Source organism: Protomyctophum parallelum, assembly GCF_964188405.1.
Source record: "Protomyctophum parallelum genome assembly, chromosome: 1".
Lineage (NCBI taxonomy): Eukaryota > Metazoa > Chordata > Actinopteri > Myctophiformes > Myctophidae > Protomyctophum > Protomyctophum parallelum.
Window position 1 is genome coordinate 42,061,946 of NC_139697.1, and position 15,164 is coordinate 42,077,109.

Consider the following 15,164-nt stretch of genomic DNA (forward strand, 5'->3'; position numbering starts at 1 on the left):
GACTCTCTGCCAGTCTGACTGACACAAACACACGAACAGACGGTAGACTGCTATTGTTTTCAGAGAAAACTACTGAACTCACTCTCTCTCTCATACACTCTCTCTCACACACACACACACACTCACGTGTGGCACACACACACACGCAGTGAGGCACACATACAAACACTTTTCCTTGTTTATAAAACACACACTTCCCGTGTTTGTGCGCACAAAGCCCAGTGGCCTCGGCTGGCGATCAATCACGGGTGTTTGCATCCGTGACGGAGAGAGTGAGGGAGGAGTCACAGCAGGCCGGTCGGGGGGGAAACCGTGGATAAGTGCATTCCAGGGGCAGCACTGAGCCGGCCGGGGGACAAGAACAGCTTTAGAACACAGAGACGGAGACACATTTTTAAAGAGGAAGGAAGTGGAATAGAGCTCCACTGTGTTGATGGGAAAATAACAGTAATATCCTGTGCAAAGAAAATGTGTCCGAGTTTGACACGGTTTGGGCTGATATGCAAGTAAACACATGAATAACGTCCACGGAGGGGTTTCCTCCAGAGATGTTACTGAGAGATAACTCAATTATAGACCAGTTCAGTTTAACCTTTACGAAATCAAGCGTCCCTATTCTGAAGTGAAATCATTTGCAGAACATCTAGATGTGTTGTATATATGGAACAATGGAGTTGTATAAGTATAGAGCTCTGGGGGACGCCGTTCAACTAAGGATATAAGGTTTAAGTGATGAAGTATTTATAGAATTTAACAGAACGCAAACGCAGTATCCCCACATGTAAAGAAATGTCAATATAAAGAAACACACTGTACTGTATGTGGGCCTACATTTTCTACAAGTAGTTTTATCTGATCCCCCAGCTCCTCCAGCGTCTGTTGGACGACCGGCGGCCCACAGTGGAGATGATCCGGGCGGAGGGAGAGAGGATCGCGGCCGCTGCAGAGACCCAGGACCGGGAGAAGATCCGTACCCAGCTCCACAGCCTGGGAGAGAGATGGGCCGAGCTGCTGGACAAAGCCGCCGCTAGGTAAACAAACACCACTAGGCTCAGTTAGTACAACGACAATGTTTCACTTTTTTTTTTAGTACATCTATACAGTACATGAGACATTCTGGTATTTGCATTTTACTGCAAATTATAAAGTATAAAATATTAATATTTATTACATTAATTTGTAATTTTCGATTGTAGTATGAGGTCGCCTCACCTTTATTTAAATTGAAAAAGGCCACGGTTCAGGACTTGGATTGCAACCAGATAAAATCAATTACATGCTACTCAGATATAAATGTCTGCAGTCATTAACTTGGACTTAATGTATTGTCTGATTTCTCTCTAGTCTTTACTAACAGTTCCTGTTCTGTGGTGTTGTTATTGAACTCTCTAAATGCTCGACATCTTTTCAATGTTATTCAATCTCACTATACCATTCTTGCCACATCGGTGGACAGGAATATACGTGGAAATGGCCAAATATGCTAAAGCCAACATGGCTGTGCACCAGAATAGCATAATAAAAACATGAGGCACATGTTTACATTGGGATTAGCAACATTCTAAAAACTGTGTGCTTTGGATGGAGGTGTGAGTCATTCACAGAGTGAATGCGGTTATACAGACACTGGATATGGAGGATACTTATGCTACTTACAGTATACTTATGAAAAATAAAAAATACTACACATGACCATGCAATATTTATAGCATCCTAGGCAACACTGTCTGTCATAGTGTGGATACTGCACACATACTGCAGACAGTATGATGCAATCCACTGTCTGCTGTGTACACTTGCAAGTCATATAACAGAACTAAAGCATGTATACTGTAAAAACACTATAGGCCTGTCTGTAAACACATTAGAACCTTGTGTACTATAATGTATTGCAATACAGGCTCACTGTCTCTTACCAACATGCACATACTGTACAATACATACATCTGAGCAAATATATTTTGTCTCGCAAGCACTGCTTACACACACGTTTTTGTGTTTTTCAAAACATAAAATTCATAAACCACCGTTACAGCAAAATGTAATAAACTGTGTTACAATAAAAAGAGGACAGACATAGCGAAAACACAATTGGGTCAAATCTGTAGGAGAATCAACTTGCAATAAAGTACCAATGAAAACTACAAATAAATACAATCAATGTTCTATTTATTCCCCCACACACTAAATGTAAACTGGTATCATTTGATCTGTTGTGCTTTACTCATATCTTGCAGTGTTAAATTGTGTATTGATCGTGTGTTTTTGTTTTGTTTATTCGACCAGCGAAGCTGTGGGCAATATACTGCATATTTCCAGACATAAACAATGTCATGCGTCGATATAAAACATATCTTTAACCACTTGAATCCATACTATATAGTATCCATACTAGAGTCCCCCAGTGGTCTAAAATTGGTTCCCTTTTTCCTGTCTACACCAAATCTCTTCACCAAACATGATCTACAAGCTTATGTGGTTTAAAAAAAGAAAGAATTGAACGTTAAAAGAAGAGAGATAAAATAGTTGTGTACAAGGTTTCTGTTCTATTCTCCAATTAGGGAAGTTCAACATAATACAAAACTAATCGTAGAAAATGCCATAAGAATGTCTCTCATTCCTCCTGTGTGCTCCTCTGTCCCCTCCAGGCAGAGCAAGCTGGAGGACCTGCAGGTGTTGGCCCTACAGTTCCACGAGGCTCTGGAGCCTCTGGGAGACTGGCTGAGCACCACAGAGAGACGCCTGACCTCCGCAGAGCCCATGGGCACCCAGACGGCCAAGATTACCCAGCAGATTACCAAGCACAAGGTACTGTTTAGCTAGGCTGGTACAGAGGGGCACCCTCCTGCAATGGTGCCAGGCTGGGTCCATGATACAGTATGTGCAGCTTGCACACTGGTTCAATGCTACTGTGGTTTCGTGGCTGCACAGGAATCCCTTACCCGACAGGTTTTAAGGTAGGGGTTGGTAAAATCGGAGAAGCATCGTACAGTTGCAGAGAAGCTTTTGTTAAATGTGAGTGTTAATTCAACTCTGAGAGTGTAACAATAGAGGGGATCTGACTCTGTGGAGATGCTATGGAGAGACAAGTGCAGTGTGTCAACACGTATTATTATGAACACAAACTGAGTAAACTATCACTCACAGAGTCACAACACACCATATGATTCTTCGCTCAATTTATTTGTTTTTCATCAGTTCATTCTGAAGTTATTTCATCTTTCACATTTTTATGATTTGTCACTCAGGATTCATGCTTCATATATGATTTTTCTTCTCCATGCCCATGTTTTGTGTTTTACCCTTTTTTGTTGTTCTGTCTTTTCTGTTGTCTTTTTTTCTTTTTCACACTCCATCACACACACACACACACACACACACACACACCTCCCAGGCCCTCCAAGAGGTCGTGTCCTCTCGAGGAGCCGAGGTCGGCCGCCTTGAATCCCTCGGCCAATCCCTGACGCCGCTCAGCTGCGCGGCCGACCGCGACTGGCTGAGCGAGCGCGTGGGCTCGCTGCGTTCGGGCCACTCCGACCTGGCCGACTGGTGTGCGCGGCGGGCAGGCATGCTGGAGCAGGCGCTGGCCAACGCCCAGCTGTTTGGGGAGGAGGAGGTGGAGGTTTTGAACTGGCTGGCAGAGGTGGCCCAGAGGCTTACCCAGGTCTCCGTCCAGAGCTACCAGCCACAGCTACTGACTCAGGAGCACAAACACTCTCTGGTACGGCCTCGTGCAGGAACTGGTGGAGTGCATTGTTGAAGCTACAATCCGGGACTCCTTTTAATGAATCAAATGTTAATACAATGTATTTAGCACATCTGCAGTGGAGCTTTAAAGGTATAAATAATTAGACGGCACAAACCCACTGCAGTACTGGTACAAGTACATCCAGTGTAATGAGAGACAATGCTGCTCAATGGTCTAAGACAAGTCCATGTTGTGGAACATAATTTAATTTATCATGTACATAAGGTAATTATGCATGAATTCCATGAATTAGAACTTATTAATGGAAAAATGCAATTTGTATGTGAAGTTTATTTCTGGGGCTGTGGATTGAATAACATGGTTCTCTTATTACTGTATGGATGTTAATTGTATTCATTCATCTCTCCCTTACCTCCAGTCTCTGAATGAGGAGATTGTTAGCAGGAAGAAGACAGTGGACCAGGCCATCAAGAATGGACAGGCTCTTCTCAAACAGACCACAGGTAATCTACAGCATTTAACCTTTACCGCCTCTCTCTCTGATCACTTGCTCAGTCACCAACATCCTATAAACATGTATTAAACATCATACGAATGAGCTTTCCTTTTTAAAATCTTTCCCGTGGGAATATTTCCAGAATTTGTCTTTGTCACAGCAACACACTACTACTACTCCTACTCCTTCAATTATAAACATTCATACCTGGGTTGCTGCCTGGCACAACCACAGTCTTCTACTGCTGGCCACTGAGCGGCTACAGTTAAGTGGTTGGTGTAAGTTGTTAGGCGGCAGTTGTTTGAGGGAGGGAGTGGAGGGAGGACTCATTCACTTCCCCTGGGCACATTTTCTCCGTCAGGGGTTTGAATAGGCATCTTTCTGGTCACAAGCTAGCTATGGTAGTAGCACTGACTCCAAGCAAAAGATCCATTAGCACTACTGCTGTCCATCCATACCTCGCATACTGTATAGTATTCTGTACAGTAGAGCAATTTATATTTTTCTTCTGGGTATGGCATTTTCTCTACGACCCATATCCCTTCAACCCTAGCGGCGACTGTAGGTTAGTGGGTAAACATTGGGCCATCTGGTAATCAGAAGGTCACTGCTTTGCGTATGGTTTATGTGTCATCGCCATAACCATCTGAGCAGCCATCAGCTGTGTGAAGCTGAAACTGAATTTCCGCCACAGGATTGATGAGGGCTACAAACAATACAAATCCAAAAAGCCAAATACAAAACCCTTCTAATAGTACATCAGCACTACTGACCCATTTACCATTGTTGTTTTTCCTCTAGAAAGCCTATATACTATTTAGAAATGTTATACAAGCCTCAGTACGGCCCATTTCTCAACTTGCAAGGAGATGACATCTGGTGAGCTGTTCGGACCTAAAAAAAACATTGATGTTTTACGTTGGCTAGGTAGCTAAATAACAGCTTGTACTCTGATAAGTCGTTTCCCCGGGCAAAGTTTACAAACCGGATGTTCACAAAGGTTGGAATGCAACGTTCAGGGCAGCTGTGTTATTGTTTACAACCTGGAACTGACTGTACCTATAGTAGGGCTGTGTGATATGACCAACGATTCAATAAAATATCTATTATAATGAAATGCTTTTTGTTATTAAGACCTGAGGCCGATTCAACAGATGCCTTCTAAATCAGTAGTTCTCAAACACTTTTGTGCCAGGGACCCCCATAACGATATGTATTTGACTGCGGCCCACCCCATCTGAAAAGGTTTTGTGCCAGGGATTCCCCTAGAAGAGAAGATTTGTGTTAAGAAAATTCCAAATTATCCCAAAATTTCGAGATGGTTTCAAGAAACGTGCCATGCTGCGAGCTTGTACATCTGCTATTTTTGAGACCTCTGTTCTAAAGAGTTTCCTGGAAAACCTATGTTGCTATATAAGGTACAAAGCTAAAATCTACAATGACACAGATTCTTTCCCGTTTTTAGTGGTTTAATTGCCCAGCCCTAATATGAAACTCCAGCATGTATGACCTGTGTCTGCTCTGCTTACGGGCAACCAGTGGTGTAAAGTAACTACTAAAGTAACTAAGTACAATTTTGTTGCACAAAGTATTTGTACTTGAGTATTTCCAATTTTCAAAACATTGAATGGGACATTCTGAATAATGCATACTTATAATTTTTGTACTTTTTCATTTTTATGTTTTTTGTGGCGTTCCCTTTATTTTATATATTTTTATGGAGGGATAGACACTGACGGTAGGCTGACAGGAAATGGGGAGAGAGATGGGGGGGGGGGGGGGGGGGGTGACATGCAGTAAAGTCCATCGGGATCGGGAGTTGAACCTGCGGCACACTGCCAGACTGGATTACCAGCCAAGGTGCCTGGACCACTGAGCCACGGCCCAGGCCTACTTTTCGCACTTTAAGTAGATTTTTTTACTCAAGTACATTTTGAATCCCGGACTTTTACTTGTAACAGAGTACTTCTATATTGCAGCATTGGTAGGTAACATGCGAGTAACCTGTAACCCCTGCAGGTGAGGAGGTGCTGCTGATCCAGGACAAGCTGGACGGCATCAAGTCGCGCTACGCTGAGATGACGGCCGGCAGCAGCAAGGCCCTCCGCACGCTGGAGCAAGCCCTGCAGCTCTCCACGCGTTTCGCCAGCGCACACGACGACATCAACCAATGGCTGGACAGCGTGGAGGCGGAGCTTAATAACGTTGAGGCTGATGCCGCGCCCGCCGCCTACCAGGACAGACAGAAGGTGGGAGGAGTCTGTGTATGCGAGAGTGTGTGTGTGTGTGTGCGTGTGCATGTGTGTTTAAGTGACGGAGCCTGCTGTCGTGGCTCATGACAGTATAAAGTAAGTTTGTTTATGTGCCTTTGAAACAGTAAAAAGAAACCTCTGTTGCTAGCCAGTGCACTCAAGATAGAACAGGGAGACAATTTTGATGTGATGTGTTTATAGCACTGTTATATTACCGACATGGTTTGTTTTCTGATTTATTATTAACTCACTGGCATGGTATCAGCTAGTGTTTGAGACACGCTAATAACACCTGTTTACGATGCATATCGTTGTATGTTATTTTAATGACTGATTGACCTCTTTGCCAAGAGGCAGATGTACAATGCCAGGATTTCAGCGCTATAGAAATGTGGTTTCCAATAGGCTAAATAATGGTACGAAGGATATTTGGGGCAAGAAATATCAAGAAATATATTTCAACTCTTAGTCAGGTGTGAGCAGAACTCACTAACTTTAGATAACCAACCATTTTAACAAAAGTTTACCTCTGCCCGTCAGGAGCTGAAGAAAGTGTCAGCGGAGAAGCGCTTGGTGCTGGACACGGTGAACGAGGTGGGCAGCGCCCTGCTGGACCTGGTGCCATGGCGAGCGCGCGAGGGTCTGGACCGCCTGGTCGCTGACGCCAACCAACGATACCGCCAGGCCGACGAAACCATCACTCAGAGGGTGAAACTGGTACAGGCTGCCATCCAGAGGTCACAGCAGGTACTGCTACCTACCGTCATTGCCTTACCGAGTGCAGAATTTGATGTTGAGAATTCTGTATGTTTACTGGTAAACATACGGAATTGTACTTGTTATTAGCAGTAAACGGATTCAAACTATTCATGCAAACAACTGCATAACATAATGGATTTACAACAGTATATTTACGTTTGTCAATTAGCATTTAATAAAGTTTGTGATGCAGCAATCTGGGAACCCATCGGCATTCTTTCCCCCCTGAATCTGTGTTGGGAGATTAGTGACTTAGTAATTGACTTTTTTTTTAATTAGAATACGTGTTAAATAGCTCTATATTCCGATATAGAATGTTTGTTCAATAACATGGTTCTCTTTAGCTCTTTGGTAAACAGAAAATACATATCTAGCTAAGGATACCAAATCATTCAATTAGAAGAGAAAGATCAATACATGATACAGGATGAGCAAGTCAAATTGGAAGTTATGAAACAAAAAGAATGAGCAGACAAAAATTGTAACTGGAAAAGAAGCTGATTCATGATTTTTTTTGGGGTTCTTTTTCTCCTGATTGGATGAAATGGAGAAAAAAAGTAATAATAATATACTTTATTACTTTTTCAAAGTTGCTTACAAACTGCTTTACACAAAGCACCAAATCACATAACCAAGTGACATGTCTGTCTAATGCCGCGTCCACACGTGCTGTAGCTGTTTGTTTTTTTCAAACAGAGCTTTTTGGGGTGGTAAACACGTTTTTAGCACATAAAAATGAATCCAGCCACAGTGTAGATCTTTATTTTTTTAAACGGTTTATGCGTCCCCATGTGGACAAGAAAAACAAGAGTTTTTGGCTGGCTACGTCACTTTAACCCATTCTGACCGGGCACCCATTTTGGTGTTGGCATCATGTTATGCTTTAGCTATTGAAAAATAGCAGATCTACAAGCTCATATCGCGCCACCGAGTGGCGCGATACGAGCTTGTAGGTCTGCTATTTTTGAAAAATCGAAGAACGACTGACATTTTTTAGAATCTGAATGCGTTCATCAGACCAGTGTGTGTCTCGTATGAATCTGATCTCAGGTCAGAATGCGTTCATCAGACCAGTGTGTGTCTCGTATGAATCTGATCTCAGGTCAGAATGGGTTAACTACGTTGTCGTCTGGACGGAGAGATTTTTGTAAACGGGGCCGTGTGTAGACGTGGAGATTTTCAAAAAAACGGAACACGAAAAAGCCCATGTAAAAAATACCAGTGCAGTGCAGTACAGTACAGTGTGTGGACGAAGCCTAACATGGAATGGTCCCTCCTTCAGTACGAGGAGGCTGTGGATGCAGAGCTGGCCTGGGTGGGCGAGACGGAGCGCAAGCTGGGCTCTCTGGGGCCCCTCAGCCTGGAGCCTGACGTGACGGTGGCCCAGCTGCAGGTGCAGCGAGCCTTCAACATCGACATCATCCGACACAAAGACACTGTGGACCAGCTGCTCAGCACCCGGGAGGACATCCTGGAGAGCTGCAGCGACGGCCAGACAGACACACTCATGGTGAGGAAGGCGGAGATGGCATGAAGGATAAAAGGGGAGGGATGAAACTGAAGTAGGAAAAAGTTATATTGGGAATGGAAAAGAAGTCTTTCGTACAAGAGGAAGAATGAAAAGAAAGACCAAAAATAAAGAAAGATGACGAGATGAAACACAATAATTCAAAAATGTAATTACTATAATATACTATTGTCCTCCTCTCAGGTGAAGACAGGCTCCCTGAGCACCCGCTACGAAGCCGTGAGCCAGAGACACGGCGAGCGTTTCTCCGCCCTGGAGCAGGCCCAGGTCCTGGTCGCCCGCTTCTGGGAGACCTACGAGGAACTGGAGCCCTTCCTTGGAGAGACGGAGGCACTCATCACCCAGCTGCCCCCGCCTGCCATTGATACAGACGCACTACGGCTGCAGCAGGACCAGATGAGGGTAGGAGAGGACATGTGGGGTGGGGGGGGGGGGGGGGGGAACGGGACAGCAGAGGGACAGTTAACCCATTCTGACCTGAGATCAGATTCATACGAGGTTTCCGCCGGACACACACTGGTCTGATGAACCCATTCTGACCTGAGATCAGATTCTAAAAAATGTCAGTCGTTTTCGATTTTAAAAAAAATAGCAGACCTACAAGCTCGTATTGCGCCACTCGGTGGCGCGATATGAGCTTGTAGATCTGCTATTTTTAAATAGCTAAAGCATAACATGATGCCGACACCAAAATGGGTGCCCGGTCAGAATGGGTTAAAGAAGGCAGAGTGGAATAGTCAGGGTTATTATATATACGTACTTTGACGTACAGCATGCAGTATAGCACATATCACCGACCCAATGCGTTGTGAACTTAAAATGTGGCTATTATTGATGATTAACAATTTTCTTTTCTTTTTTCAGTTGAGCTATTACTGTAGTGCATGTATATAGTGAATGCTTTAATATTATAAAGCAACACAAATGAATATATTGTGAATTCATTAACTCATTCATGAGTTCACTTTCAAAATACCTTTAGTCATTTTATCGTCTACTGAGACTTATGTGAACACCCCAGACTTGACCAGTTTTTAAGTTGCTCGATTCAGTATTTGATATTCATTTTAGCTGCCCACTTCCTATAGACAAATCCACAGAGAGGTGCCCTGCACGCAGCCATGTAAAAAACACCGCAGCTACAGCTAGAGTGAATGGGAAAGTGACAGCTGTTCGTCTTTTCAAGTTACTCTTTTACCTGCTTTTCAATAACACTAACTTTACAAAGATGCCCAGAACATCGGGACAAACCTGTTTTAGTTTATGGCTGCTCCAACAGTAGTGGCAAAATTCTACTTTGGAGAGAAAATGGCCAAAGGTTTTTTTTAAAGTGAAATATCCCTTTAATGTCACACAATATGAAATGATAGGCTATATTGTGCATACATCTATTCATCATCTCCATCTCATTGTTCCATCCCCAGCTGCTGAGGGAGTCCATCGCGGAACACAAGCCCCACATCGACAAGCTGCTGAAGATCGGGCCCCAGATGGCGGCGCTCAGTGCGCAGGAGGGAGCCGCGGTGAGGCAGCGCTACACTGACGCCGAGAGACGCTACCTGGCCATCAAGGAAGAGGTCAAAGGTCGGGCGACCTCGCTGGACGAGGCCGTGTCCCAGTCCGCACAGGTATGTCATGGATGACTGCGAATTAAAATCTGAATAATCCCTTCTGGTGTTTAAAAAAACAAACTATAAATGCTACTTTTAGACCCAGGTCAACTTAAGGTTCGCAGCCTACAGCTGACTTAAAGCTGGTCATGTTTATTTCGGCATGGCATCTGTGTGTGTCTGTGTGTGTGCACTACACAAATTACATATTTTTCCTATGCCGATACGTTTACTTTGAGGACAGCTTGAAGTTTTTCAGAAAACGTAGGCCTGGATTTAGATGGCATTTTTTAGAATTGGCCTCAGGTCTATATGGGTTAATTAATGAAAGCATAAAAAGAACATAACTTTTACTTCCAGCCAGTATGAATGTTGTATACTTAACATAATTCATCATTCAGACTTTCTCCCATCATGCCATATCTGATGTAACATCCACTGCATTCTTTGACTGTTTTCTTGACCGTTTGACATTATTTATGAACATCATAACATAACACAGTGTTGATTTGCCTGTGTGTGCACAGCCTGGAGTGTCACCTGGCAGTTTGTATTTTCTTTGTATGCATGTTTCTGATTTAACACATTTTATTGTTTCTCCAACTCCTGTACCCCCTCTAAACCACCCCACATGTCCATCCCTCCGTCTCTCCCTAACTATCACATCTCCTTTTCGCTCTCATTTTGTCTCATCCTAACCCCATCCTAATCTCCCAATTTCTCCACACACCTTGTGCCCCCAATCCCTCCTCTCCCTTCCTTTCCTTCCCCTCCGTTAACTCCCTCTCTGTCCCGCCCTGGTTTGCTCCATCCTATCCCTCCATCCCATCCCTTGTGCATTGTGGATGTGCTGTGTGTGTTGTCCTACAACCATTTCCACCATGGTCACTGCTCACTCCAATCACCCAGCTGGTAGAGGTAAGACCACTGACAGAGCCAGACACTCAACTGGCACTCAGGGCAGGCTGGCACTGTGTGATTTCATCAACTGAGCTCAGAGTTGTCCTAATCAAATCTGCCTGTCTCACTGCTACAAGCTGAGGTTAATGTCCGTTGTATGACGGCTGCTGTAGACGAAGCACTGATTTAATTTTGCCTCCATTCAATGTTATTCTAATCAATGCAACCTGTAGATAATACACTGTGTGATACAAGTCAGTAGAAAGCATGGTGAAATCTCGTGGTGTCTACCAACCCTGAGTGACCAAACCACTAAAGATCTGTCTTATGACCTGTCCCTTCACGTCTTCAGTTTGTGAACATGGATTAAGCCTAGTTAGAAGAGAGAAAAGGCTTTCTATATCAGGAACTTTTTTTGTCTTCAACTAAGCTTGGTCCAAGACTTTAAAACCTTCCCTAGAAGTCCTTCAATGCCATACAATGTTTTTCCTAGAATACAATGTGTTTGTTCTTTGTTCCAGATAATATACCCCCTACATTTACCCTTTAGTATAACCTTGAAAATTAGTTGAAATGTGTGGACAGATCCCTCCTGTTGCACTGTAGATCCAGCCCAGCCCATCCAGCATTCTGCTCATTGGGGGACATGTTGAAAGTACAATGTTGGGATGTTTCTTTGAGCAATAGTTCTCAATGTGGGACCCAGGGGACCTTGAGGGGTTCCAGGAGGTCCCCAGCGAAATTAGTTAATATAGCGTCAAAATCTGTTAACCCTATTTACATCAGTTATTTGAAAATAACAAGCTCACAGCTTGTAGGCCACAGTACATAATTAATTCTAAATGACCTCACAGGATTGTAGGTGTAATTGTAATCTGAACGTATTTTAAATTATGTATCTGTTATCTGATCTCACAGTAACATCTTTCCACTTTCAAAGTGTCACCACCAGTGCCTTATTGATCCCAAACCTCCCTTGACCTCTTCCTTACAGCCTCCTCCTAACTTTGTCCACCTTCCTTGTAGTTCCACGACAAGATGGACCCACTCTTGGAGACCCTGGAGGGGGCAGTTCAGAGACTTCGGCTGCCTCCGCCGGTGGCGGCAGAGGTGGATAAGATCAGAGAGCAGCTGGCCGAGCACCGGGCCCAGGGCCTGGAGCTGGACAAGCTGCTGCCTTCCTTCTCTGCCCTCTGCGCCCGCGGAGAGGAGCTCATCGGACGGGCATCACACGATGACCCCGCCGCACAGGGTAAGGGGTCGGGGGTGATGGTGGTGGCTGTGGGAATAGAAGTACATCATATCTAGAACTATACAAGCTCACAGCTACATCCCTATATTGTCCTGTTTCGATGTGTAATGAAAAAATGCCACAGCGTAATCTTTTTTTAACTAAACAATAAGTTCTTATTTTTGGCTTTTGTCAGATTCTTCCCAGGTTTGTATATATTTTACACGGGTTCTGTTTTTAAACTCCTCCACATTCAAAGTGATTATTTGGAAATACCGTTCTTCCAGACCACATTCCTGTAATAAATCCAATCCAAAAACACATATTCTAATAAAGGCACAGGATATTGCATTGAACAAGCACACGCATACTACTGCAAAGACTCAACAGAATTGTGCTATCTGTTTGAATTGGCAACTTAAAGCCACGCACACACACACACACACACACACACACACACACACACACACACACACACACACACACACACACACACACACTGCTTCCTTATCACGCTGAGAGACAGATATTTGGTACACTCAGACATATGCACAGTATCTGTGGCAGGAAGGGGGACTGATGTTAAACACACACAGACTCACACTCAATATCAGCTTTTCTTGCACAGCCCTTGTCACATGTTGAGACAACACACGCATACATGGACACACACACGCCATTGTTCTATCCCCCCCCACCACCAGGGGTCTTGCAGCCTTGACTCCCCCCCCCACCCCCCCCTCTCTTTCTCCCGTTCCACTTCTCAGTCCATCATGCTGATGAATGAGTGCTCTGTATCCAGTGGGTGGGAGTGGACTGACTTCGGTAAAGGCCTTTCTGTTTTCATTCAGCATGGCTACACCAGACGGCCATATCGACAAGTGCAAACTGAAACCTCAGAAGGCTTTCCATCCACTTTACATTTGTTTTGTCCGTGACCAAATTAATTTGTGATGTCAGCTGTTATAAAACAAATGTTGGAGCTACACCTACTTAACAGTTTAAAGGAGTGTGGCTAAAAACCTGTACACCACATTGCCAGAATGTAAAAGGGCTACCCTCCCAGGCACACAACCAACATCCCACTATCGCAAACATCCGTTCTCCATCTAATCCTTTCTTTTCCTTCTCCGCTCTCCCTGACGAATGCCGACCAGACTCGCCAGTTGATATGTTATAGCCAAAGACTTAAAACTTAAAAGTGTTACTTTACAGAATAACAGCTAAGCTAACCTTCTCAAACATGTACTAATGGCATCCCACCCCCACCTTCTCACTCACAGCCCAATCCGATCTTGTTCCTAACTTCTCCTCCTCCTCTCTCCAGCCGTGCGTGCACGCCTCCTGCGCCTGCGTTCGCTGTGGGACGAGATCCGACAGCGGGCCGAGGAGAGAGAGGGGAAGCTGAACGACGTGCTGGATCTGGCGGGCAAGTTCTGGGCCGACATGGCCGCTCTGCTGATGACGCTCCGCGACTCACAGGACATTGTCAAGGAGCTGGAGGACCCCGGAGTGGACCCCTCGCTCATCAAACAGCAGATAGAGGCTGCAGAGGTACAGAAAATGGGTGTGGAAGAGGATGGATTCTGTTTTGGTTTTTGGTTGAGAGGGAGGGCTCCTTGCTGTTGTTGAGTTCTACAAATGGATGGGGATCATACTGTATACAGTATATGCTTTCTATTTTTGCTGTTTTCACAATACCAACTAATGTTGTCTCTGAATGGCAGTGAATAATGACTGTAAATAATATATCATAACGCAGTGTTATAATCTAGTAGCTAGATTTGTGTTTAGAAGTAATAACATTTCTCATGGAGTGACTTTCATTCACTCTGTGACTTCAAGCTGACCCTCACTGTGTTGTTTTATCTTTCCTGCAGGCCATCAAGGCAGAGACCGACGGTTTAAGGGAGGAGCTAGAGTTTGTCAGGACCCTCGGGGCTGACCTCATCTTTGCCTGTGGAGAAACGGAAAAACCTGAAGTAAAAAAGACCATTGATGAGGTGAGAGACTAGATATCACAAAAAATGGAAGGACTGAAATAAGACAAAGATCAATTGTAGCAACCTAATACCTAGATTCCATGGTTAATTGACCCATATTTCATATATCTCTCTTTCTCTCTCTCTCTATCTCTCCCCTCCCCCCCCCCCCCCCCCCAAATCAATGGCTGTCTTCAGATGAACGCTGCTTGGGAGGGACTGAACAGGACATGGAGAGAGAGGATGGAGAGACTGGAGGAGGCCATGACTGCCTCTGTTCAGTACCAGGATGCACTGCAGGTTAGGGATGGGATTGCACAGGATTTTAATTTAGCTCTTATTGTATTTTATATAGAACCCCATTTGATTTTGTTTATGTGTGTGGGGTTTGCAGGGCATGTTTGACTATCTGGACAATGCAGTGATCAAACTGTGTGACATGACGACAGTGGGAACAGACCTGGGCACTGTCAAACAACAGATAGAAGAACTCAAGGTACAGTACGAATATTGCAAATCAGTGCTTTAGTGGAGTTCAGTGGAGTAAAAGTGATACATTATACATTCACACATATGGTACAGTACACGGCAGACCTCACAGTGCAGAGTACAATGCAGGTCATGCCTTGTTTGCAGTTATATTGCACGGAAAAGCTCATTTTGTTCCAAAAATACATTTGTCATGTTCTCAACTCAA

The 15,164-nt window shown here is 44.2% G+C and overlaps 1 protein-coding gene across 11 annotated transcripts in view; it reads left to right on the top strand.

Annotated features, from left to right (window-relative positions):
* The window catches only part of macf1a (microtubule actin crosslinking factor 1a), a 266,103-nt gene that overhangs the window by 223,671 nt on the left and 27,268 nt on the right, over nt 1-15,164 (top strand). For all 11 annotated transcript variants that reach the window (XM_083785940.1, XM_083785948.1, XM_083785944.1 and 8 more), the window contains 14 exons: nt 865-1,031; nt 2,649-2,808; nt 3,395-3,721; nt 4,128-4,212; nt 6,225-6,454; nt 6,998-7,204; nt 8,499-8,726; nt 8,928-9,146; nt 10,169-10,372; nt 12,281-12,506; nt 13,813-14,039; nt 14,366-14,488; nt 14,666-14,767; nt 14,862-14,963. In XM_083785940.1, coding sequence (XP_083642066.1) covers nt 865-1,031; nt 2,649-2,808; nt 3,395-3,721; nt 4,128-4,212; nt 6,225-6,454; nt 6,998-7,204; nt 8,499-8,726; nt 8,928-9,146; nt 10,169-10,372; nt 12,281-12,506; nt 13,813-14,039; nt 14,366-14,488; nt 14,666-14,767; nt 14,862-14,963 — 2,607 coding nt within the window. The remainder of the gene's footprint in view (nt 1-864; nt 1,032-2,648; nt 2,809-3,394; nt 3,722-4,127; nt 4,213-6,224; nt 6,455-6,997; nt 7,205-8,498; nt 8,727-8,927; nt 9,147-10,168; nt 10,373-12,280; nt 12,507-13,812; nt 14,040-14,365; nt 14,489-14,665; nt 14,768-14,861; nt 14,964-15,164) is intronic.